The sequence below is a fragment of the Pseudocercospora fijiensis genome (genome assembly GCF_000340215.1).
Source record: "Pseudocercospora fijiensis CIRAD86 unplaced genomic scaffold MYCFIscaffold_5, whole genome shotgun sequence".
Lineage (NCBI taxonomy): Eukaryota > Fungi > Ascomycota > Dothideomycetes > Mycosphaerellales > Mycosphaerellaceae > Pseudocercospora > Pseudocercospora fijiensis.
In genome coordinates, this window is record NW_006921536.1 from 240,945 (window position 1) to 265,462 (window position 24,518).

Below are 24,518 nucleotides of genomic sequence, written 5' to 3' on the forward strand. Positions count from 1 at the left end.
GTCTATCGTCCTCGTCGAATACGGCGGCATTAGAATACTAAGAAGAAGCTATTATTATATAAAAGAGCTAGGAATAGGCTTCGAGCCTTAAAAGTTAATCGCACCGCTAGCGAGTTAGAAACAGGCCGAATACGGCGGCAGAACAAGAGGCGGAAGAGTGGACACACACTATCCCAAAAGCGTACCCTATAAGCGACTATTTACTATGCTATCTACAGCGTAGTGCGGTCCGGGTACCCTTGCTGTGTAGGGGACGCTGTATGAACGCTCTTGTTCGTCCAGTTTTCAAAGGGATCTTAATACGAATTTAACTGTCTTTGTGAACTTATGCTATTCAATACTTTACATCCACAGCGTCACGGTCTAACAGACTCCGTTCCACCGCCTTCAGCATGACCTATTTTCCGGAAATATGAAAATTTGTAATCGCACATGTACTTCTGCCAGGCTTCCGGCCACACATATCTCGGCCGTGCATCCTGTCCATCTGAAGTTCTTTCACCTGACCTTTTCAGCGTCTGAGCCTCACGAGCAGAGACTCATCGTCGGTGGCAACGAGTAATCGTTTATCAATCTCTCCAGCCTGAGACCAAGCCGCCCCCGAAGCTGGCTAGCAAATTGCTTCAAATGCTCCAGTTGGACCGCACCGTCCGCACTATCCTGATAACCAAATTTCTCCGGGTGTTCCAGCGTCGAAAGGAGCATAATCGCACGTAAGGTATCTCTGTGGCCGAGCTGCAGTCCGGGTACGTTCAGCGACAAGATGCTCTCGACTTGTGAAAGCACCGCGAGCAGTAGCAGGAAGCGAGCTTCTCGAGCGTACATGCCTTCGGACATGACCAGTCGCTCGCAGATGTCGAACGCGCGATCAATCGCCGCCAAACTTTCAGCGCTCCTGTCCAGTTGACCAGTGTCATATGGTGCTGTATGGTTCACGAATTGCAGCAGGTCTTCAATGTCCTGGTAGTGAGCGTCGGAGCCCAAGAAGTCCGTGTGATTCGGGACAGGGAAGGAAGTCGAGAATGGATTACCATTGAATTCAATTCCAGGAAAGGAGGCTATACTATTCGAGGCATCTTGCGCCGGCGCAAGGAGACCATCCTCCGGTATCGCGTGCATTCCACGGCCAGTGGAACTTTCTGAGATGTCCGAGTCGGTTCGCACAGCGTGCAGAGTTCCGCCTGTGGAAATCGGGAGAGCGCCTGGGAATAGTATTTCCAGCGGGTCTTGGAGGGATCCCGCACTACTGGACACGCTGCATGATGTATGGTCTTTATAGCAAGCAGTATCGTTGGTGTATTGCGAAGATGAATCTGTCAGACGCCCCTCAGAGTCAGCAGTTGGAGAAAGTAGTGACTGACCACATGTAATCTACGTACTCTTGAGGATTACTCCAGTGTCTCCTTGCTTCAACGTACCTGCCGTCGACCCGAGGAGTGGGTCTGTTCGAATTTTCCGAGGCCGGCCTGCGGTTCGAGCTTCACTGTAAGTACAGTTGCGTCCATCAATTTGACAACGTCCACAGGTAGGTAGCTCTTTGGTGCAGGCTTGTTTACGGCGATAGCATTGGTCGCAAGCGTTCGTATGCACTTTGTTCGACGTCGAGGGGAGGCTCATTCTGCTGTCGAGTGGTTGAGACTATCTTCATCCGCACATTAGAGATGGTAGCCGAATTGCTTTTGTGGAACATCGGTAGTGACGTTGCCATCCTGGCTACGTAGCTGTTTAGTGGCACAACGGACTAGCAGGAGTCAGTGGGAAAGAGGTCAATATTTCGCAGAGCGAGGTGAGGTGCTGAGACATAAACATGTCAGCCGATTGCCTGAAAAGGACTAGCCTGGTCTAGATTTCAACCAGCATCTTTCCACAACATTTATACAGATGACGGGCAGCACTGTATAGATCTCGATTGTCTTAGCATCGTCAGATACCAACTGAGTCCTCCCACGCTTTGTGGGTCGCCTCGTTTGGGTGCGCTGCCATACTTTGCGATCTTCGCCAAAGCCGCCGCTGGGCTTGCAATTCTTCCTTGCGGATAGCCCACAGGCCGACTGTAATCTACCGGCAAGACTGGAATGGCAGTGCTTGATGTATGGAAATAATGCCATCCTGACTCGTTGCATGTCACACGTCGGGTTTCGGAGAGTCCTACCTCAGCTGTCATCAGACCAATCGAGGTGTTGGTGGTCGTTGGTTTGCTGTTCAGTCTTGCTGTATCCGAAGCAAAGCAAGGGCAAGCAGACCAAAGTAACAGAGATCACAGAGAAGATCAGACCAGTGAAATTCAGACGAGCCCTCAGCTTTTGCCAGTGTCGTGTGAAATCTCCGGCATGTGGTTCTTGGCGGGTCCTGGCAGTCATGTCACGTCAGCATGTCAGGCTTCTAGGCTTCACAATTTTATTCATCGCAGCTCTCCAGATTGTGCAACTTCATTCGTGAGTGCCTTGTGTAGAAATGCAATGATCCGTCACGCCGGTACTCGCTGCCGGCGGATTTCCATGCATGTACGCTACCAGCGGCGGATTTCGCGAAGAACCTCGTCCTTGCATAAGTGTCGACTCAAAACACATGATCGCCATCCATCGATCGATCCTGGAATGCCATTAGTTCTCCGCAAATCATAAAATAAAGCAAGATCTTGGTCGATTGCTTTGCTGGCTTTTCTTCGATTCCCAACTTCACAAGTGGAGGACTCAAGCTGCATCACCTCGGAGCAACAGCGTGCATTGAGACCGTCTAGGCAGCACCGGAGAGATGTCTGGCCAGAATAACGTGTGTCGGCTTCGTCAATGGCCTTGCTTTGGAATTCTGCTAAGTCTGAACTGCAGGCTGTGCAAATATATTCGCGTTGCCAGCCGTCGCACTCCGTCCAGTATGGAGAGACGCGGTATCCTAGCAACATTCCATGATCTCGTGCGGTCCACGATTTTGCTCGCACCGGTCACACTCGTATATTGAAACTTTCAATAGCCGGAGCCGCGTGGTCTTGAGAGCTTCATGATGGTGCCTGAACCTCCAGAAAAGAGAGCGGACTTGCGATGGGAAGCAATGAGTCATGTATTAGAGATCAATGCATGTCAACCCAAGTCTGTGCTGCGCTGTGCTGAAACGAACACCACCAGCCACGTGTTTGCGCGGCGATGCCAATAGCAAGTTTCAGTATTGAACATGGGAGACGCCTGATGACGGTGGAGATGAGGGTGTGTCAGCGTACGCCCAGTTTCAGGTCCGGGCCGGCATTGGGTGTATATGAGTGTTGTATCGCTAATGTGTTTCTTGATGCATGCATCTGTCTTGCGCAGTGCCATAGTGAGAAGATGGAGTCACCCAGGTGGAAGCAGCGGTTGAGAGATCGCTTGGAGAATTCAGGGATGCACGTGCCTGATCGCTTTCGCCCGCTCGGCCCCAGCGGATCCTCCCTTTCGTCCATCTTGTCCACCGAACGCTTCTTACACACAAACGTATCCCTTTCCACCCGCAGATACAGCAGACCGCGAACGAAGCCCTTGACGTGGGCCGCCGAAGTCATGAATGCGCTGCACAAAATCGCCGGCGTGCAAGAAGCAGATTCTAGCAGTGAGATACCACCTGTCCCCCAGCCGACCATAGTCAACTACACAGCAATCTCACAACCGCCTCCGATTCCGCCCAAAGACAGCAACGACGCCCGCAGCGTAGTCAGTGCCACTTCCGGCAAACGTGCGCCCCTGCCATTGAGACGCCGCCGAAGCCAAAGGTCCTTCAAGTCAGCCAAATCAGGCCAATCTCAATCTCGAGGCGACCACACGCCCAAACTCGATCCCAAATCTCTAGGTCCAGTTCCAGCACTCCCCGCCTTACCCTCGCACAGAAGCCAAACCTCAATCCCACAAACAAACCGCACAGACGTTTCAACCGAAGGCGGAGAAGACGATGACTTCGAATGGGGACCCCAACATCCATGCTTCCCACACCAGAATCCACACTGCGCACCTTCCTCTGAAGAATTCATCTCCACCCGCATAATCCGCGTAAAGCGAGACTACTTGATCGCAGGAGACTTGTATCCACAATACGCGAACCTATACCCAGAAATACTACACCCATTAGTCACAGACGAAGAGTTCCGTACTCTGATCGCCGATATCAATTCCATCCTACAATCTTCATTTTCGCCATTGACCTGGCGCGCATGGGTCGATTCCATCCTCGGCGTGCTCACAGGCTATATCTACGACGATCTGGGCCTCACGGGCGCTAAGAGAGGCGAGAGGGAACTGGAAACTTATATCGACGATTGGAATGGTGCGCATGAAGTTCAAGGCAGAGAGGTCAAGATTGTTCAATTGAGGAGGACGGGATTCATGAATTTGGATTTCGTGATTCCTGATCCTCAACTCGATGCGCCCGTCGAGGAAGAGGAAGAGGATGGCGAGGAGCAGGATGTCGAGGGAGCTCTGCCAGCTGAGTAGAATGAGCTGTCGTATGTAGAGAAATTGAGGGCTACGGGTGGGACGTGGAAATCCGATGGAAAGAGGCCGAAGGGAAAGAGGCCGGAGGGACGAAAGGAGGCTCCTGTAGGCCAGGAACCAGTGAGAACGGTGGAAGAAACAATTGCGCAAAAGGCAAGCGAAGGAAAAGTTTGTTGGGTTATGCTATGAGCGAGGCATTGATGGGTTATGGCTATGAGCGAGGCGTTGGATGGGTTCTGCTACTTGAGCAGCTTTCGAATGCGAACTATACCCAGGATTGTTAATTACGTTTGGGATATCATGGAAGGGGATAGCATTGTACAGTACGCTGCAAAAACACTCGCAACTTGAACAGCACGACATCGCTCCTGTTGTATGACATGCGATCTCGACGTCTTCAACCTTACTCAAAGATCCTCAGTATGGCTCGGATAGGCTAGTCTCTCTTCTCGCATGGTCTAATGCTGCCACGCCGAAACACAGCCCGCATTTCCCGCTAACATATACCTTCATTCACTCATAAACTCATCCCGCAGCCTCAATACCTTCAATCCTCTTCAAAATCCCCTCCTTCCAAGCCCTAAACTCTTCCCTCCTCTCCTCACTCAACCAATCAACCTCAGGCGAAAACATGGTCCCCAACCCATACTCCAAACCCGCAGCATTACCTCTCCTTCTTCCTCCTCCTCCTCCTCCCTCAACCTCCCTACCCTCCTTCCCACCCCCTTTCTCCTTCCTCCTCAAAGGCGTCTTAGACGTCCGTTCTTGACATGTACTCTTCCTCGGCGTCCCCTCCCCATCATCATCCTCCAAATCCTCAAACCCTCCTTCAGGAATATTCTCGTACCATTCCATCTCCAACCAACCAGAATCTTCGGCTTCGAGGATATAAAATCCAAGATCTGTTTCCAATTCTTTTTTCCCTGCTCCTGCATAATGACTTTCGAGAACTTTCTCTAGAGCCTCACGTTTCATGGTATGGACGTCTGAGTTTGAGATGGGTAGGCCTCGCATTCGAGCGCAGGTGATGGTGTGGAGTGCTAGGATGAGAGCTGGCCATTTGATCTCGGGTTTTGTTTCAGGGACTTCTGAAGGTGGTGGTGGAGCAGATTTGGCGGATTTGGCAGATTGGGGGGTCTTTCGTCGTCTTTTAGATCTTGATTCAGGTTCTGTTTGGGGCGGTGCGGCGCGAGATTCTATCTCGGCTTTCACTGCTCGGGCACCGACGAAGATGTGAGGTGCTGCTTTGGATGTAGAAGTGGATTGGCATATCGTTCTCACTAGCGTTGCGACAGATGATGGTAGTCCATCGATGTCTTGCTCCTCACTCGTGCTCTGACGTGGTGTTTTCTCTGCCTCATCTTCTTCAATCGCACGTTTTCTCTTTCCGCTCGATAGAGTCGTTGCATTTTTACCGGGAGTAACATTCTTTGACGTTGGTGTCTTGCTAGGCGTGCCTTCACCATTCAATGCATCCCTCCTCCTTCCCTCCACTCCCCTCGTAGGTGTCTTCGGAGTTCCAAGCACATCATCCAGAAACGCATACAACTTCTTGTACACGTTTGGCTTCACGGGCGGCTTGGGCTTGTCGATATCCAGCTCTAGTCTCTTCGCTAGCCTTTGACATGCGATATGCGCGCAAGCATAACTCCTTCCGATTTCTTCTTCGGGCTTGAGGTGGGCAGCTTTGGCGCGCGATTGGGATAGTAGTGAATTCGCGAGGGTGAGGAGTTCGGGAGGGAGGAAGGAGACGGTAGGTAGCAATGTCGTGAGAGCGAGTTCAATTGGCGTAGGCATGATTGCAAGAGGTGGAAAGGGGTGTTCATCGCAGTACTACAATCATGAGGGCAAATTGCTGGAGACGCGAAGTCGGCTTCACTTACGCGCCTTTGCTCACGTCATCAACACACGCGCATGTGCTATTACCAGCTCCTTCATCTTAGCAACGACCAGATAATTCAGATAGTGGAATCTCCACCTGTCGAACGGGCAAAGCGATACAACAGTAGAGGTTCTCACGAAGCCTCAAAAGCCAACTTAATGCCCAAATCAGTGAAGTATATAAAGGCGTTGACCAACAACGCATAGCATTTCAATACACGTTTTGTCATCCTATGAATTTGTTACATCGCCCATCCGCGGGCATACCCCCAACTCCATTGCCATGCCGCCATGAAGTCCCAGGATATACCAATACGTTGGCCGCCCTCCAAACTACTCCTCCCTTATCCACCTTTCCAGTCCACCGATCCGATTCGAGATGGCGGCGACTGCGATTGTATCATAATAGGATTTTGCGATGATTGCCCCAATTGGAACGATCTTTGCACATCTGAAGGTCTATAAAAGTCCAATGCCATGGCTCGGGCTGCGCTACTAGATTCTGAGACATCATCAGTATTTCAGAAGTGAATATTTTGACTATACACGGTGTTCTAAACCACCAGTGTTGTATGGGAAGTAGCGCCAGATCCTAGCCTTCATGTCTCCAGAGCCGGTGGCGAACAAACCGCCCATTGGCGATGGGGCGACGGAGATGACTAAAAAAGAAATTAGCAGTAGTCTTGCAGACATTGACGCGATAAACCTACCAGAGTTCTTATGTCCCTGCAGCATGAGCACAGCCTTTCCGGTCTCGGGATCCCAGAACTGCACTCCACGGTCTTTAGAGCCAGACATCACCCAAGATCCGTCGGGGGTAAGTGCTACACTCAGGACAAAGTCCTTGTGGCCTTCGAAAGTGCGGATACACTCGCCACTCTTTGGATTTGGCGGTGCGTTGCCCAGTGGTGCATACTGGCTACGTGGAGTCAATCTCCACATGCGGATGGTCTTGTCGAGAGATCCAGACACGAGGTGCTCTCCAGATGGGGAGAAAGCGACAGAGTATACACTGTCCTTATGACCCTGCTCGCCCTCTGTGCGTTCGACAAGCACGCCGGTCTGCGTGTCCCAGATGCGTACGCTCTTGTCCAAGCTACCAGCTGCAACATATCGACCGTTTGGAGACATGGCGACCGTCGTCACTCCGTCTTCAATCGAGAGGGTGAGGACGCACTGATTGTCCTGCAGGTCCCAGAGTCTGATTGTTCTATCCCCAGATCCGGACGCAATGTATCTACCATCAGAGGCAAAGTCAAGGGAGTAAATGTCCTGGTCATGACCAGAGAATTGGTGACGAATCTGCTTGGCAGCAATGTCCCATACGCGAATGATCTTGTCTTCCGCGCCTGTAGCGAGGTATCGTCCATCTGGACTGAAGCATACGCTGCGGATGTAAAGATCGCCTTCGGAATTGGTTTGATTGTCCTGGAGGTGACAGACTTGGTTGCCAGAGTTGACATCATAGATCTGCGCCGATCTGTTGCAACCGGTTGCGACAAAGCGACCATCATGACTGAAGCGAACACAGCACACCACGCTCTGGTGAGGAAGGTTGTGGACGAGGTCAACATCCAACCTGCGTGGCATCTGCGGGTTGAATACCGCGTGCCAGTCATCGCCCTGCTTCTTCAGGTGTGGAGGAAGCTTGTCTGGATCATAATCCGACAGCTGGTTGCCGATTCGGTCCAAGTCAACTGGGGTATAGGCGAAGTCTGGGGCAATCAATGCATTCGGGTTCGCTGGTCCTGGACCATTTGGTGGCGGCGTTGGGCGCGCGTGGTGTGGCGAGCCTGGGTAGGCTGCTGCATGATTCTGCTGAGGTGTTGCAGGTCCACGTACTCCTGGTGGCGCTCCGAGGCGAGGCTTTCCAGCGCCTGGGCTAGCGGTGGGCTGAGGTGGCTGTCCTGGGTAGCCAACGAGACCTGGAGGACCCTGCTGTGGTTGACCATAGGCGAATGGGTTGTGCGGTGGTCCAGGAGGTGGTTGGGTGAGACCTGGAGGTGCTTGGCCTTGCATGTGTCCTGGCATGCCTGGCTGGCCTTGAGCTTCTTGAGGCGGAGGTGCAAGGCCTGGTCCACTCTGACCACCGCCGGCCATGATGCCTTGGAAGAGATTGGCAGGTCCGTGTCCTATGGCTGGAGGCTGCGGTTGAGGTGGTGCAGCGTGTGGGCCTTGCGAAGGACCACCTCGCTGCTCGAGCTCGTGTCGGAGACGCGCGATCTCGTCCTCATATCTGCAGAGCGTCAGTTGTTGCCGCTGGGTGGGCACTTGCAGGAAAGACTCACTTCTGCTTCATCTGGACGTGGCTGGTCTCGAGCTGATAGATCTTGGTCCTCACAAGTTCCATTTCCTGAATCTGCTGGTGCACTACTCGTAAACCAGTTAGCACATGTTTGCTGTCATGCAAGGAGTCCGGCCAATCTGGTGAAGGCCTATGTATATCAAGTTCAGGTGTCACGATGATTCTTGGGGAAAGCTCGATGAAAATGGCGCTGCGTGCTTCTTTGGCATGCCGACAAGCACACTGAGCTTGTGTCGCCTGCGATAGGGTATGGCGAAAGACAGGAACACTCACAATCGTGCTCATGGGCGGCTGACCGCTGAGTATGCTGTTCGAACTCCGCGCGCACCTGGTCCAGCAGCTCCTGCAACCTGCTGCCCGCTTGCGGCCCCGGGGCCATGCCTCGGTGCGCGTTGTACATTGTGCCGCGTTTGCGATCAGCTCCGTTGGCGATAGCAACGCGCAAATGTCGTCGTGGTCGGCGGTGAGTTGCCGGCGGCTAGACTGCCAACAGCGAGGGCGACGGCGACGTATGGCTGAGTCTCTTGTGACGAACTTTTCCCCAGCCCTTGCGCTCTGCGATACAACGGAACGCAGTCCGGGCGGCGTGGTGAGATGCGGTTTCGACTCAATGGGCGGGGATGGCTGATGGATGTTGGTCGATGGGAAGGAGGAGGGAGGCGAGGCGAGGCTTGGGATGGGGATGTTGGTGTGGCCGAGGCGATGCTTTGGTGGAGCGCGGCGGCAATCACGACCCTCTCAAGTCTAACGGGGCATGGCAGGCTTTTGTCGTTCACAGTACAGATCTAAGTGTTAGCCAGGTTGCCAGGGTGGGGTGGGTCCGCGTCCCAGTCCATCGCTGCATTAGTGCAGAGCTTAAGCCCACCGTCTGATGACTCTGATCCTTGCATAGCGTGCCGGAGCGAGTGGAGCCAAGCTCAGACCCTACCGCTGTATGTATGCGGTCTCACACCTTTGTGCGTCTGCAGCAGCTCGCTTCCTGCTTCGGCCTCGACAGCTACATGGCCATGGCCCCTTGCTGCAACCACAGCAGTACTGTAGCACAAGTCACTCCATGAGCTTTCCGCATATGTCGCCCTTCCCAACGCCACCTGTCCACTGTGCTGTCTGCCGCCAAGCCGATTGCATACACCCGTTGCAGACCAGCTCGGTACTGTGCTCTACACTGACCTGAGCGGGCATAACAACGTCGCTTGGCATGGGGCGCATACGGCTGCAAAGCATGTATCCGCTGGCCGGCGTCTCCAACGCCTCACAACTGCATACACAAGCGATTGCAGGTGGAGTGATGCATATGCACTGCACTGCACTGCACAACAGCCAGCACTCCGGCCACGAAGCCGATGCCACAGGCACAAGACAACCGCTGCCGATCTTAAGCCTAGCAAAGCATATACACAGAGCGAAATTTAGACGGCAATCAGGCTTTTGTGCAGCCATCCTCCCAAAGTCCAGGCCTTTTCCTAGCATGTCGGTTCTGCATTTGCATTTGGCCAAGGGACCATTCGAGGAAGTCAGCATCACTTGCGCGTCGCGAGCCTCGATGATCGTGGACGTCAGAGCAAGGAACGTACTTCGGATATAACTGACTCTGAGTCTGTCTACCACATCAAGGTACATGGATGCGCCAGATCCAGCACAGCGGTACCCTGAGAGGCCGCACTGTATCAGCTTGAGATTTGAGAAGCACAAAGCGCTTGGACGACATCTTCTTTCGCCTCTCCCGGTCGACGAAACCGTTCGCTGCACAGAACCAGGATGACAAGGTTGGACATTCACCACCAAGCTTCTTCTAACGGCCAGGGTCGGCCCATTGAAGCTCCTCCCCGGTCCTGGCGCCATACAGATTATGCGCCTTTGAAACCCAATCTATTCTCTATGTAGAGGGTCCCAGGCCGGTCCTGGTCATGTATAAAAATCGCACTTGTGTTCGGAGCAGTGGAGTCACATACTTTCCCAGCGTTGCGGGATGGCGGGCAAAAGAAAGAGCAAGCGCACAGAGGAGCGAGGCTTTCACTGATGATTCGTGAAGCTTGCGGGAGCAGTGGAGTTCTGAACGTGGGAATGGCGCATCTGCGAGCACAAACTGTCTGGCTCCGCCAAACGCTGTGACGATCGACCCGATTGGAGCAACCACAAGGAGTACAAATGCCAACACGTCTCTGCTTATTAACTCACCATGCGCCAGCGTCTCGTTTCTCGTGCTCCTGAGTCCTGAACCGAGTATGCGAATCGGTGGTTCGGAGACTTGCGTACAATCCCACTCAATGATCTCAATTACACTTCCAGCGTGCTTCTCGATCGCTCGGCCCGTGTATTGACTCGAAGCTGCCCACCTCCAATGTGTGCCCTGAAAGCAAGCACAAAGTCTATCGCTCGTCTTTACTGCAGCACCGCTCCATTGACCAAATTGACATGGTGTTCCTGAGTGACTAAGATAACAAGAATCCCGCGTTCGCAGGATGGACGGGGTTTCAAGATGCTGGCAGGATGGTTGGTAGACCATCTCCGGGCTCATACAACCACCTCTCTTTATCCAATTTGTGCATCACCTCTTGTCTAAGCACTGCCATCATTTCCGGTCGATCGCGTTCGTACTCTGCATGATATTAGTGGATCGCGCCGCTTGCCGCACATCTACCAGGACGAAGCAATTGGCATAAGGGGCTGCGGGAAAGTGGAAGAACTTGGAGAAGTAGAAGAAGCAAAATGCTCACCGTCTTCTGCCTGTCTGCTCTGCCGGACACCCATGTGCGTTCCTGACGTGAAGTACTTTCTTGCTGTAGCAGCATAGTAGGCATCAAGTTCGTCTGATTTGTGTCAACTATTGCCGCCGATGACGATGCGTCTTATTAGCCGGCCATACCTGGGTTGACCTCGCCATCTTCATGCCCTGACCCATACATAGGCATCAAAGAAGGCGTTCCCAGAGCAGGTGCACCCAGCAAGTAGCTACCATCAGGTTGTCTGTTCACAATATCTTGGTCCTCAACCTGCTGTCTCGCCGGCTTCGGTCGTGCATGTCTGCGCTCTGGAGAGCCATGCCTAAAACCTCGCTGTTGTAGCAGCTTCTGCCTTGGTGCCATTATTGTGTCTCTATCTGATTCCGAATCCGCGAGCACTCCGTCTTCGAGTCTTGGTGTTGAGCGATTATTAGGTCGTCGCGTACGTGCAGAGGTGAGGAGGCCATTATGACGCGTCGACGCAGCGCTCGCATGCGATCGCAGGCTGCTTTGTGAGGGCTGATGCCGCAGGGATGATGCTGTTGGTATGGTCGTCGCAAAAGGGTCGTGCGGTGGTCTGGGAGGAGGCATGCTGCGTATGACATGCGTCGTTTCAGGCGGATGAGAGCCTTGATAGAAGCATGAATCGCGCGACGGACATGTTCGGTTGCGGGTGGGTGCGATGAAGTAGCTGAAGTGGAAGTCGCTGGCAATGCTCAATTTACAGGCGCGAAGATTGTCTCAAACAAACGCAGATTAGCACTGGACACACTTTGTGCAAGGTACGGGCGAGTTGGCGGTAGAAACAGGACGTGTCTAGACCGTCCATGATAGCATGTTTGCAAGATAACAACCACTACTCAGTGAAGTCGTGCATCGCGCGACCGACTCCTCGAATGCTGATCTGATGGTATACAGCGTTTCTCAATCGTCTACGCACCAACCCATCGCCTCGCAGCCTCTCGTCTTCTCGCACACCACTGCCTTCTGTTCATTCTTCTCCAGGCGCGGCCACTGGCACACAACTGATGAAAAAAGAGGTCGCGTCAGCTGGAGATAGTGCAATACCAGCGACACGGTGACGAGTGACATAGGCAAGCCCAGCGGTCACCCATCCAGGGCCAAAAATAAGTATAATCATTGAAGTGGCCGTAGCCACGTTTCAGAGATTAAACTGAAAAGAACAGATCTGTGGTGAACGTCAGTCGATGTCGAGAATGGCGTTTGTCAGGTGCGGTACATACACTACACTTGATCTAAGCCAAAAGGCAAAGCTGCAGTGCTGTTAGCAAAAGTGTCAAAGTGTATGGGTGGTTGGGTGAGTACGAACAGAGCTGGTGGAAGAAGAGGGTCTGGGTTTGCAAGTCTATAAGTACGAATTGCGAAGACGCTAAGTGCGGACCGTCATTGGCGTGACTTAACATACCTCCGGCAGTACAGAACCTACAGGGTGAGAGATTGTCGCGTACGAGCACAAAGCCACTGGAAAGAGCTCATCTCTGTGCCGTTCTCACAGAGTTGTACAGCCTCACTGACCAGGAACAAAATGACTCAGCTTTCGAAAGCTCGCGGTACTGACTATCGAAATGAACTCAACTTCGACTGCCAGAGGCGCTTGGCTCCAGCCAAGGGGGACGCACAGCTTTGACTGCCTTGAGAACTGCATCAATTTGACCTCCTACATGCATGCTGCGCCAAGAGCAAATATTTTGAACTTCATGGTGGAAAATCTGTTCAGCTATTGCTACAAATACAGCCCTTACCGTCTACAGATTGCGACTCGAACCCTCAAAAAGGCCGCAACTTCGATCATGCCGATGCCATGACTTCGACTATTATTAATACCCAGCTTCATTTCTCCCTGGACCGCACAGCCTCGAATCTTGATCTGCAGGCCATGAACATTGAGTATCCAGCAGAAGGGCTTATGCTCCAATCCAGACGCCATGAGGGCGACTCAGGTACACGATAGCGCCAAAGAGAAAGGCCAACACGATCATCCAGAGCGCAAAAAACATCATACACGTAATCGCGCGTCTCGTCTCGATTTCGCTTTCCGACATCCAGGATTCCTCCGACCAAGCTCGCTGGAATCGCGACCAGTGATGATGTCGCAGAAATTTCATGCCCCGACGACGACGATGAAGGTTGGGACGAGATGCCCTCAAAGACCGGGCGTTGACGAATTGCTCTTCAAGTGTAATCGCCCTCTCTAAGTCAGCTTCGTTGGCAGTCCCGCGTGCACACCGGGCGCGGACATTTTGTGCGCATTTTGAGAAAAATTCTTGCAGGAGACGTCGTAGTCCCAAAGTGTAGTCAGGAGGCAAATCTCTTGCGCACTCGGAGTACCCTGGCAGCGAGCTGAGTTGGGAGTCTGAAGCTGAATCGGAATCCACAACCTCCACATTTACGGAACCATAGTTCTCTGGTCCATCATGATTTAGAAGCATGGCATGCTCGGAGGTACTTGCTGTGTCGCTGGGGAGGTACATCCTTTCCTGCACGAAGCCATCTTGGGTTGTCTGAATTCTGGAGAGACCGGGCATTTCCGGACAAGAGCAATGTCGGTTTTGCTGATTTTGGCACATCGGCGGCTCGTTGAAAGAGACTGGCAGAATGTGTCGATTTCCACCACGGACCATGTCGTCGACGAAGTGCTTTGTTGCCTTGATGTGCTTGAAGAAAATGATCTCTGCTCGCTTGGAAATTTCTTGTTGCAGCAGAATTGATGTACCGGCAGTCTCGTGCTCGATCATAAATTGTGTGGCCTATAAATCCTCGAAGCCCAGAGGGAACCACATTTGTCCTCAGCCTTATCGTTTTGGATTGATCATGCTGACTAGCAGCTACACGAGCAATCCTGAGGACTTGGAATTCACGACCCATAGTGGGAACGGTACGAGATATCTGTATCCTCATGATCCAGAATACGGCGAGGAAACTCGATTGAAATGAAGAAATCTAACTCTCAAGCCAAAAAGACAGCAAGACGCAGCCTCGCCATTCAAAAAGCTTAAATTATAACCTCACGACCGCCAAGCTTGGTTCCAAACTCAGACTCCAATGTGTCCAGCTACCAGACCACAACCTCCAATCGATCAACTGTCAACTCTACAAAAATAAGGTCTAACTGCCTAGAACCGACTCGATTAATCTAGTATACTAGAAATGAGAGGAGAGGGATCTTGCTTCAAATGAAGGAAGCAGATTATGAGGAAGGCGCCAGGTATTTCGATATTTCTGGAGACCTCCAAGTCCAGAACCTCCGTGGACTTCGCTAGCATTAGCGAGTATCTCGCCGTGGCGAAAAATGGCGAATGTGAAGTAAAAACTTTCCACCTCTTTCCTGCACTATGTGAAACACGCAAAATGGTCCACAAAGATCCACAAATGACAACAGAACCTCACTTCCGCGACCTCTCTAGTTCGAAGTCTTCTCGCATTTCTGGTCGAACCATCGCCACCTCCTCACAGCTCATCATGAACCTCTTGTGCATGCTCGTCGACTGTATCCATGAAGACTGGCAGACAGATAATCCGACTCACGGAAGTACGATACGTCAAGGCCTGTTCCACCTGCTGCGATTCTTTCTGGCGCTTCTGCTGACAATTTTGATACCGCTCACCATCGACTTGCTCCTGATCGTCTCAAACGTGACGGCACGCTGGTTCTACTCCACGGACGACCGTGCATCGCTCAATTTCCGCCGCTAACTACGCCTGCTTCTCATCTTTGCGCCGATTGTCAATGTCGTCGCAGCTACAGCCATCCGGTTCTGCACGGCGCTTACATTCGGCGAAAGCGTCGTTTACGGCAGCACCGCGACGGTTATCTGCCAAAGTCTTATTGTGGTGATGCCGCTTTTCCTGGCAAGCGTTGAATGGATCATGGCTTGCGTGAACGCCATCGACCTCTGGGTTGGAGTGAGATTTGGACCTACGGTTGATGCGGCGACGATTCACAGGTTATCTGAGAACGTGTCGAGGTTGATTGAGAGACGTCGGGAACAGAACGTCAGAAGAGCAGCAGAGGATGTGGTCACGCAACTGGTACAGGGTGGTCAGCAGGAACAGGAGCCGCCGCCACCGCCGTACGTGCAATGAGCGTTGGATGTCGTTTGGATGCCACTCAGTCTTCGAGTACCACACTCCCCCGCCACAGGAGAATCAGGGATCGTGGCGAAGATTGAAGACCCACGAGTCTAGGCAGAAGGGCAAGACAGGAAGGCCGATCGCAAGGTTACAGACAGTCTGGAGAAGCACACGGGGGTTCGAAAGGGAGGGGAAGGCTGCTAGACACGTCAATCTCAATCAAGTGATACATAAGCGAAGGCCAAGGGTATCTTTCAAAGCACTCCACTCGCCTGGTCTTCATTCCAGTCATAGTCTTCTTATCGCCTGCTCGTGCCTCCGTATCCTGTACTAGTAATGTACGTAATGCTCTCATAAGTAGTGCTTCTCGAACCTGAAGATCGCAGGACAGCTGAGAAGGAATTAGTCAGGAATGAAGACTCCGTTGAAGTGCTCTCACATTTCGAGCTCTGGCTTTAAGCCGACGAGGCCGAAGTCCAGATATTGGAGGATGGACTCGAGCTGTATGGGTTGGTTGTGGAGGTGCTCCAATCGAATGGGTCAAAAACGAAGTGCCTTCTGATGAAGATTGGCGTTTCCTCGAGTGCGATCGAGGTCTTGTGTAGTGAGGGCTCGTTGTAGAAGAGGAAGGAGTGCTGCAGTGGCAGATCTGATTGTCCAAAAGAAAGTGCTCTCAGCGTCGCCTCGTGCCTCCGAATCCTGTAGATTCATGCCTACTGCTGCTTGGCGTGGAGGAGCCGCCTCCCCAGCTTGACCCTCCTCCGTAGCTAGGTGACCTGTTGCTGCTACCGAACCATCCCGAAGGTTCTGTTTCTCGGTAGTCAGGTTGACGGCGGCCTCCTCCAAACCAGCTTGATGGGCCTGGTTGCGGGTCCTCGTAGCGGGTCCGATTGTTGCGGTTGGCAAATTGGCTTGCTGCGTATCCTGCTGCTGCGCCGGCGGCTGTGCCAGACCAGAAACCTACAGTTGTATTGATATCAGTATGGCAGTTCACACAGCAATGCGAGATTTGACCCACCTGGCCGCCATTGTTGATTATTGCTAGAGCTCGAGCTTGAAGATCTGGTATTGCTGTAAGTCTTCGGTTTTGGCTGGGCTCGAGGCGTGTACGGTGGTGGAGGATCATCGTTACTACCGTCATCACCTCCACCACCTCCCCAGCCACCGCGTCCTGTACGGCGACCAGCATTGCCATGATTGTTGCGGCCACCATTCCAGACGCTGTAGATGATCACACCGACCACGAACAAGAAGAATAGCCAGAACAATAGCGTCGGAATCGTATCGTTAACATCGCTTCCAGAATATGAGTCCGGCTTCGATCGCCATGCTCGCTGTGTGCCGTACTTTGTTTCCCCCTCTGGCGTAAGCATGAGCCGGTACTCGACACCACATGATCCTTTGAGAATGTATGGGTCATTCGGAGAGTCGTAGCCCTCACAGATGACGTCTGTGCTTCCCAGCTTGAATTCCGGAGGCAGGCTTGCCTTGCACGTCCATTGGACATCTTCAGAATCGTACTCAGATCCAGAGTTGGTGCATCTCATGACATCGACTTCGTACTTCCCTCTGGCATTGCCGCCGACGCATTTGAGCTGAGGTATGGCTGACACGCGGCGATGAGAGGTTTTGGCGTCACTGCGTAGAGTCAAGGTCTTAACTTGAGAGAGCTTGACCGCATCATTCTTTTTGGAGTATGCGAGTGCGGTCGTCGTTGTCGCCAAGACGACTGCTGCAATAGTGTCGAAGCGCATGTTGGCGATGCTGTGGTCGACCGAAGTCAATTATCGATTGCGATGTTCTGTTGAAGGAATGGTGTTGCGCTCTACAATGAAGATTTCAATATGTCAGTGGCAAGCATTGTCACGAATGGAAAGCTGTTCACAGGACAGTTGGCACATTCAAAAGAAAGCTCCAGATGTTGCCTTGCGAAGGTGGCGAGCGAGCAACCTGAGGCAGCAATGCTGAGTCATCCTTGAAGATCGCAACTTCCTCGACTTCACAACTTAGGTGTCTGTATATCAGCAACTCGCGCTGATTGGCTCGACCCACTTTTACCCCTGTCCCACCCCCAACCTCGAGTTGCTAGTAACTCCCCTAATGAATTTAGTTAAAATATGCTTTAAATTCTAAAGGGCTTTAGGAATATAGTAATTTCTACTAAGGTTGCTAGCGATAACTTAATAAAGCTAAAGTTAACGTATAGTATAGCCGTTACGCTAAATTCGAGGTATATCTACTTGCTCTTACTCTTATTGTCTATTACCGCTATATCTACCGCTACTATATCTACTACCGCTGCCGCTACTAAAGGTCCTACTATTAAATACTCGTTACCGTTTTTCTAATAGAAATCGGCGGTCTCTAATAAAGGTAGACGCTTCCTCGTAACTTAGTTATAATATATCGATTAGCGACTATTATAGTATATATTATCGGAGGTTTAATAGCTATAGCGTAGGTATATAAGTAGCGATTATTAAGTAACGAAAACCGCTTAGTATAGCAGGCGTATATAGAAGTCGCTATTAGTAAAGGATATAGCGCATAACGTCTATTAAACTACCGTCGTTTAAAGAAGGTATATTATATCGATAGGTACCGTCGCCTATAGCGTATATATTCTAAAGTACCGAGTTAGTAACCTGCGTAGGTTTAAATAGCGACGGCGGAGGTTACTAGAAGGAAGGCAGAGGAGGTTAGTAACTATATCTATACTAATTAGTATAGAAACTAGTCGCTATATACTCTAGTACGCGTTAAGTGCCCTCGCCTAGTACGAACAAGTCCCTTACCTATCGCGGTTGTTATACTTAGTAAGATTGTTATTACTAGTAGTAGTAGTAGTAGATTAATAGTAAGGCGCCTACGCCTATATCGACCTACGCCTATTAAATAGCAAATAATATACTATCGTCGTATTACTATTAATATTACTAGAGCTATTATAATAGCTCTGCTGCTATTAGGGCTAAAGAGGCTATACGTAATTAGCATATAGTTAGGCCGAGTAAAGCCGGGGTCTCGGTGCCTTAGGCAGGGCTTAGCGCTTAGCGTTAGGCTAACTTGCCTGCCTTCCTCCCTTTTCTCTTAGATCTCTATCGAATACTACCTATACCTACTACTACCCTATCTACCTGCTAATATAACCCTTCTTATATAGTATTCGATCTACCCTTTAAGGGCAGCAGCTAGATAGTCCTTATTTTAAGCTTTTAGCGGTATAGCTACGAAAACTATCGATTTAACTATATTACGCCCGAAGGACGGGACCTATACGTACTATTCTACTAAGAACAACCGTACTAATTATTAAGCAAGGCCTTCTATACGGCCTATTATACTAAGTCAATCGTACTAGACTAATACCTACTAATTCCGCTATATCCGTATCTTAGGGGCTAACAATACATTATTAGCGTTATCCCCTATTATAATAGCCGGCTTATTACGAAGCAATAACAACCGTGCTGCCGCTAGCAGCGCTAGCAATAACAACACTAGTAGCATAATTCCCGCTGAAGTGCCTACTAAAGTGCCTCCTACTAAAGAGCCTGCCGGAGAGCCTATTAAAGAAAAACCTATAATTCTAGATAACGACCTAGAATTGCCTATCGACGACATTCTTAACAATATTGTTAACCGTCGATATAGCTAACTAGCCTTTAGGCCCCAACTAGTAGGGAGACTCTAAGAAGCTACCTAAAACAGGCTTACTGCCCTACGTTAAGAACAATAGCTAAAGGATAATCTCCTCGAGATTCGCCGCCTATAGGAAGCCCTAACAACTACTACTAGACTAGAACTAGTAGCAGGACCTTCTATTTAAAAGAAGGATGCTAAGCTTAAAGACTGTACCGTATTTGATAGCTCTAGCCGCAAGCAGTATAATAATTACATACGTGATTATAAACTTAACTAGCGAAATGCACTAAGGGCTCTTCTAGACGACTATTCCTTAGTTATTTACGCTATGCAGTACATTAATAGTAACCTAAAGCGCACCTAGGACGACTATTTCGATTCCCTTAATAATTAGACTGCTATTTAGTAGAAAACCTATAAGACTATTATGCTAGACACTCTTAGAAACCCGATACTAAGACAATAGCATACTTAGGACTAATACCTTCGAGCTAAACAAAAGACTAACTAGTCGGCTCGTTTATTTGAGGCCTATTTAAAGACCCTCGAGGATGACCTTCTAGCTAAGACTAATTCTATATAGATCTCGGAAATACGCCTAAAACTAAGATAGGAATTAGTCCTTAAATTGGACCGCCGCCGTATGTTTAAACAGACTAATCTTATACGTATTTAATTCATAGTTAAAGTCGAGACTATAGAGCGTATAGTATAGCTCTAATAACGGTTGGAATCTAAGATACGCCTAGCTACCTATCGTAGCCGCGGAGGAAACTAAGGTTCCTACTAGAACAATAGTGCTAATAATAGGAACAGTAATAACGACCGAGGAAGAGGCCGTAGCCGACGGCTATATAGAGGAGGCCGCGATAGGGGCCGTAGAAGGGGCTCGTATCCCTATAGTACTAATCGTTCGGCTAACAATAGCGGCAATAGCTATAGCAATCCCCTAACCGGACTAAAGTGCTTCAATTGTAATAGCACTAGCTATCTACTAGGCTAATACGACAAACCTAAGGACTAGGCCCGAATCGACCGCGCTACTACTAAGCACCGAAAGCACCTTTTAGTAGCTAACGCTACCCCTATAGGCTAACCTTCTTATTAGTCGAAAAAAGAATAAGCGCCGCACTAACTATTAGCCTTATATAACGTAAGACTATCGATATTGTACTAGCTATTATACGTACCTGTCTCGTATCGGATACGTATAGGACTAACTATAAGACTAAGGTTACGCTAGACCTAGGAAATTTAGTTAGCGCCCTTATTAGCTATCGCCTAGCTAAGCAATTAGACCTTCGACAACTGCCTAGGACTAACCTGCTAACCCTTGCTTGGTTTAATAACGCTCGGCACTTAACCTACGGAGCCTACTATATCTATATAGCTCTAAGAGACGACCTCGGAAATGAACGCCTACTAAACTTTACTACCTACGCGGTAGACATAGACAGCCTCCTATCCGACATTGTTATTAGCAACCCTATTCTTAAGTACTATACTATAGTTATAGACTTAGGCAGTTAATAATAGCGATTTAGAATCGCTAGGAAAGAGGACATTAAACACATCGATATTAGCGAGTATCCTAATAATATTAGGGTCCTGTTTATTAGCAACCTAACTCTTGCCTTAGCTAATCCAACTGCCGACCTACTCGGTAGTAATAACGATAAACTAGTGCCCCCTAATAGCATAGATCCTAAACAGCTTGCTCGCATACTAGAGCCTATCCGAGAGACCTATATTAATGTATTTAAACACTACCTAGCATCGACATTGCCTATATTTAAAGAGACGGATTATAAGGTTAATATTATAGAGGGCAAGGAGGTTCCTTTTAGTCCCCTCTACAACCTTAGTAAACGAGAGCTTGCTATGTTGCGTAAGTACCTAGAGGAAAACCTAGCTAATAGCCGGATACGGTATAGTAACAGCCCTGCTAGTGCCCCTATCCTGTTCGTGCTAAAGAAGGATAGTAGCCTACGCCTCTATATCGATTATCGTAGGCTTAATGCTGTTACTATTAAGGATCGCTGTCTACTTCCTCTTATTAATAAGACCCTTAATCGCCTTTCTAGTACCTACTACTATACTATATTAGACATTAAGGACGCCTATTACCGCATCTGTATTCGTAAGGGCGATAAATGGAAGACAGCCTTTTATACTCGCTATAGCTATTTCGAGTACTTAGTTATGCTATTTAGGCTAGCTAATGCCCCTACTATATTCTAGTCCTACATTAATCGGGCCCTATTAGGCCTATTAGATTACCTCTATATAGTTTACCTAGATAATATCCTAGTTTACATACACTCTCCTAATATTGCGGAATACTAGGCTATAGTCCGTAAGGTACTCGATCGCCTAAGGGCCTATAGCTTATATTGCAAGCCTTCTAAATGCACCTTTGCTACTAAGGAGGTAGCCTTCCTTAGTTTTATCGTATTAACTAAGGGTGTTAAGGCTAACCCTAATCGGATCAAAACTATTACTAAATAGCCTGTTCTTACGTTAATTAAGGAGCTGTAGTCGTTCCTCGGTTTTGCTAACTTCTATCGCCGATTTATTAAGGGCTATTCGAGGTATGTAATGCTACTAACTAAGCTTACTAAAACTAAGGCCAACCCGACTAGAGAGTTTAAATAGACTAATAGAGTACAAGCTACTTTCGACGGTTTAAAGCGGCGCTTTACTAAAGTCCCCTTATTGCACTATTTCGTACTAAGTAAACAGATCCGCATTGAGACTAACGCTTTACAGTTTGCTATATTAGCTATTATGTTACAATAGGCTAATAACAATTACTAGCACCCGATTGCCTTCTTCTCGAGGAAGATAATTAACGCTAAGCGTCGCTACGAGACCTACGAGTAAGAGCTCCTAGCTATTATCGAGGCCTTTAAGCACTAGAGATACTATCTCGATAGTGCATAGTACACTATTCAGGTCTATACGGACTATAACAACCTCCGTAGAATTACGAAGGTTACTAGGGTTATAGGTCGATAGGCTAGATAGGCCGTCTACCTCGCTAGGTTCGATTTTAATATATTATACCGGCTAGGCGTAAGTAACCCTGCCGATAGCCTATCGAGGCGACCTAATTACGATAGCGAAACCTAATATATTAATTCTTTGTTTCTAACCCTATAGTATAAGATCGCTATAGCCCGTATTATTAATAAGCAAGCGTAGGATAAGCGGCTTACCGGACTCCGCGACGGCTTAAAGCATGTTAATGCTCTTGCTATATTAATAGTACGTATTAAGGCAAGAGCTAAGGACACAAATAGGAGAAGTTATAATAACTCCCTAGTCGATATCGCTATATATAGTAATAGCGATTAAAGTACTAATGCAGTTAATCTAGCTGCTAGTGCTATTAGATATATATAATACGTACCTCGTTTAACAGCGAGGGTACTATTAAATAACCTTGCAAATAGGGATAGTTAATCGTTTATAGATGAGCTATTACGGGCTTAGTAGAGGGACGCCTTTACTACTAAACGTATAGATAAGCTTGTAAGTAGGCGAAAGACTCGATCTAGCAAGAGTAATAATTAGTCGATCGATAACAAAGGTTATTTAAAGTTTAAGGGCAGATACTATGTCCCTGCTAAACATTCGATCCGATAAGAGCTTCTTAAGCGACACTATAATAGTAAGCTTGCCGGTTACTATAGTATAGAGAGGTCGCACGAGCTACTATCGCGTATATACTACTAGCTAAATAGTAAGCGGGATATAAAGGAATACGTTAATACGTATGCCGTATATTAACGTGTTAAGGTACTAAAACATTAGCCTTTTAGCGAGTTGTCCTTATTACTAATCCCTTATAAGCCATTTGCAGAGCTTACGATAGACTTTATTATAGGCCTTCTACCTACTAAACGTAGGGGTAGTAAGGACATCTTCGATGCTATCCTTATTATAGTAGATCGGTTTACTAAAGGCGCTCGATACATCCCGGTACGGAAGGATTAGACTGCTATTAATATAGTAGAGGCTCTATAGAGCAATATCTTCTATACCTATTAGGGGACCCCTAAGGGGATAGTCTCTAACCGGGGCACGATATTTACATCCTATTATTAGAGCGAGATATGCCTATAGCTAAGACTAAAGCATCGGCTATTAACAGCCTTCTATCTATAGACTAACAGTTAAACAGAGAGGCAGAATGCTACCCTATAGTAGTACTTACGTAGTTACATTAACGAGAACCCTAACGACTAGGTCAACCTCCTATAGCCTATAGAATTCGTATATAATAACAGTGTATACTTATCTACTAAGGTTTCGCTATATATAGCTATAATGGGTTAGAACGCTGCTATGCTACAAGACCCCCTACCGCTCGAGGCCGAGCGTAAGGAAAGGGAAGCGCGTCAAGTACCCGAAATACTAGCGGCTATTAAGAGGGTTCAAAAGATGCGAGAGATTTACGCTAAGTTAGCTAACAAACTAGCAAAGGCCTAGGCATATTAGAAGGCCTACTATAACAAACACTATACGCTAATAACTTTCAAGCAAGGCGACATAGTTATGCTAAGCACTAAGAACCTCCGTATCCGCAAACACCTATTACCTAACGGCAAAACAAGGCCTAAGCTCGCACTAAGATACATTAGTCTATTCCGCATTCGAGAAGTTAAGGGCTCCTCCGTATAGGCTTATTAGTTATAGCTTCCTCCTTATTACACTATCTATAATACCTTCTATATATCCCTCCTTAAGCTATATTACCTGCGCGAGGGGGATGAAGCCCCTACTAAACACGAAGACATACTAGCGGATAGTGAAGAGCTATAGTCTATAGAACGTATCCTAAAGCACCGGACTAGGCAAGGCAAGAAGGAGTACCTACTAAGATAGCAAGGCTATTTACTAGAATAGGACTTATAGGAAGCTAAAGACTCCTTTAAGGACATAACCGAGTTGTTAGATAAGTATTAGACTAGCATAAAGAACAAGAAGAAGGCTAAAAGCTTATAATGTTACTACTAAGGCCTAGGATTAATGCTACCCTCGGGGTACTATTAGCTAACTAATTAGAAGCAAGCAATTGTTAGCAACAAAGGATAATAAGACTATACTACTATAGTAAACGCGTACTAAGTGTCAACAAGCGCGCTACGACGCGTTAACTAATTGCCTACTCTTTTAAGGATTCTACCTCTTTACTAACGCGCCCTATAGGTCCCCCTCTTGTTCTCTTATTCCGTCGAGGCCTCGAGGCCTAGGCAATCGGCGCGGCCGGCGTAGCCGGCGCGGCTATATTAGTAATAGTATTGCGGGTATATTACTGTTTAAAAAAGGAAGGACACTGCTATATTAGTAACGGTATTGCCGAGTTGTTATTAGTTAAAGGAGGTAAAGTTAGCGCTAAGACGACTAGCGCTACTA

The 24,518-nt window shown here is 48.9% G+C and overlaps 8 protein-coding genes across 8 annotated transcripts; 2 read left to right on the forward strand and 6 right to left on the reverse strand.

Moving 5' to 3' along the window:
- Nucleotides 1-212: 212 nt before the first annotated feature.
- Nucleotides 213-2,373, reverse strand: MYCFIDRAFT_175198 (uncharacterized protein; the record flags this gene model as incomplete). The annotated part of the gene is made up of 13 exons (XM_007929032.1): nucleotides 213-295; nucleotides 326-340; nucleotides 383-397; nucleotides 433-502; nucleotides 530-610; nucleotides 643-1,356; nucleotides 1,393-1,547; nucleotides 1,591-1,709; nucleotides 1,736-1,842; nucleotides 1,869-2,015; nucleotides 2,045-2,211; nucleotides 2,244-2,323; nucleotides 2,366-2,373. The coding sequence occupies 13 exons, from the start codon at nucleotides 2,371-2,373 to the stop codon at nucleotides 213-215; spliced, it is 1,761 nt and encodes a 586-aa protein (XP_007927223.1).
- A 28-nt stretch (nucleotides 2,374-2,401) lies between these two features.
- MYCFIDRAFT_175199 (uncharacterized protein) lies at nucleotides 2,402-2,727 on the reverse strand (the record flags this gene model as incomplete). The annotated part of the gene is made up of 4 exons (XM_007929033.1): nucleotides 2,402-2,443; nucleotides 2,472-2,536; nucleotides 2,569-2,692; nucleotides 2,719-2,727. The coding sequence occupies 4 exons, from the start codon at nucleotides 2,725-2,727 to the stop codon at nucleotides 2,402-2,404; spliced, it is 240 nt and encodes a 79-aa protein (XP_007927224.1).
- Nucleotides 2,728-3,833: 1,106 nt separating this feature from the next.
- MYCFIDRAFT_121644 (uncharacterized protein) lies at nucleotides 3,834-4,379 on the forward strand (the record flags this gene model as incomplete). The annotated part of the gene is made up of 1 exon (XM_007929034.1): nucleotides 3,834-4,379. A coding segment is annotated over one exon (546 nt), but the record flags the coding sequence as incomplete, so codon positions are not given.
- Nucleotides 4,380-4,985: 606 nt separating this feature from the next.
- On the reverse strand, nucleotides 4,986-6,236 carry MYCFIDRAFT_99649 (uncharacterized protein; the record flags this gene model as incomplete). Its single annotated transcript, XM_007929035.1, has 3 exons — nucleotides 4,986-5,187; nucleotides 5,275-5,879; nucleotides 5,946-6,236. Coding segments are annotated over 3 exons (1,098 nt in total), but the record flags the coding sequence as incomplete, so codon positions are not given.
- Nucleotides 6,237-6,526: 290 nt separating this feature from the next.
- Nucleotides 6,527-9,390, reverse strand: MYCFIDRAFT_215421 (uncharacterized protein). The gene is made up of 4 exons (XM_007929036.1): nucleotides 8,911-9,390; nucleotides 8,621-8,702; nucleotides 7,043-8,568; nucleotides 6,527-6,991 (listed from the first exon to the last, which is right to left on the reverse strand). The coding sequence occupies exons 1-4, from the start codon at nucleotides 9,035-9,037 to the stop codon at nucleotides 6,873-6,875; spliced, it is 1,854 nt and encodes a 617-aa protein (XP_007927227.1). The 5' UTR covers nucleotides 9,038-9,390; the 3' UTR covers nucleotides 6,527-6,872.
- Nucleotides 9,391-11,111: 1,721 nt separating this feature from the next.
- On the reverse strand, nucleotides 11,112-14,002 carry MYCFIDRAFT_78928 (uncharacterized protein; the record flags this gene model as incomplete). The annotated part of the gene is made up of 7 exons (XM_007929000.1): nucleotides 11,112-11,236; nucleotides 11,355-11,417; nucleotides 11,504-12,051; nucleotides 12,301-12,385; nucleotides 12,787-12,803; nucleotides 13,124-13,186; nucleotides 13,608-14,002. 7 exons carry the CDS (start codon nucleotides 14,000-14,002, stop codon nucleotides 11,112-11,114), a joined length of 1,296 nt encoding a protein of 431 aa, XP_007927191.1.
- Nucleotides 14,003-14,423: 421 nt separating this feature from the next.
- MYCFIDRAFT_175205 (uncharacterized protein) lies at nucleotides 14,424-15,464 on the forward strand (the record flags this gene model as incomplete). The annotated part of the gene is made up of 3 exons (XM_007929037.1): nucleotides 14,424-14,464; nucleotides 14,561-15,048; nucleotides 15,121-15,464. The coding sequence occupies 3 exons, from the start codon at nucleotides 14,424-14,426 to the stop codon at nucleotides 15,462-15,464; spliced, it is 873 nt and encodes a 290-aa protein (XP_007927228.1).
- A 188-nt stretch (nucleotides 15,465-15,652) lies between these two features.
- On the reverse strand, nucleotides 15,653-17,213 carry MYCFIDRAFT_57250 (uncharacterized protein). Its single transcript, XM_007928888.1, has 3 exons — nucleotides 16,471-17,213; nucleotides 15,892-16,412; nucleotides 15,653-15,843 (listed from the first exon to the last, which is right to left on the reverse strand). Exons 1-2 carry the CDS (start codon nucleotides 17,204-17,206, stop codon nucleotides 16,126-16,128), a joined length of 1,023 nt encoding a protein of 340 aa, XP_007927079.1. The 5' UTR covers nucleotides 17,207-17,213; the 3' UTR covers nucleotides 15,653-15,843; nucleotides 15,892-16,125.
- Nucleotides 17,214-24,518: the final 7,305 nt, after the last annotated feature.

Excerpts from the sequence above, each read along its gene's own strand:
- MYCFIDRAFT_215421 (XM_007929036.1), bottom strand. The coding sequence starts at position 9,037 with ATGTACAACGCGCACCGAGGCATGGCCCCGGGGCCGCAAGCGGGCAGC. Across the intron at positions 8,703-8,910 it reads AGCCGCCCATGAGCACGATT|TGCACCAGCAGATTCAGGAA; the intron begins GTGAGTGTTCCT and ends GTTTACGAGTAG. Across the intron at positions 8,569-8,620 it reads CACGTCCAGATGAAGCAGAA|ATATGAGGACGAGATCGCGC; the intron begins GTGAGTCTTTCC and ends GACGCTCTGCAG.
- MYCFIDRAFT_57250 (XM_007928888.1), bottom strand. The coding sequence starts at position 17,206 with ATGCGCTTCGACACTATTGCAGCAGTCGTCTTGGCGACAACGACGACC. Across the intron at positions 16,413-16,470 it reads TAATCAACAATGGCGGCCAG|GTTTCTGGTCTGGCACAGCC; the intron begins GTGGGTCAAATC and ends ATACAACTGTAG.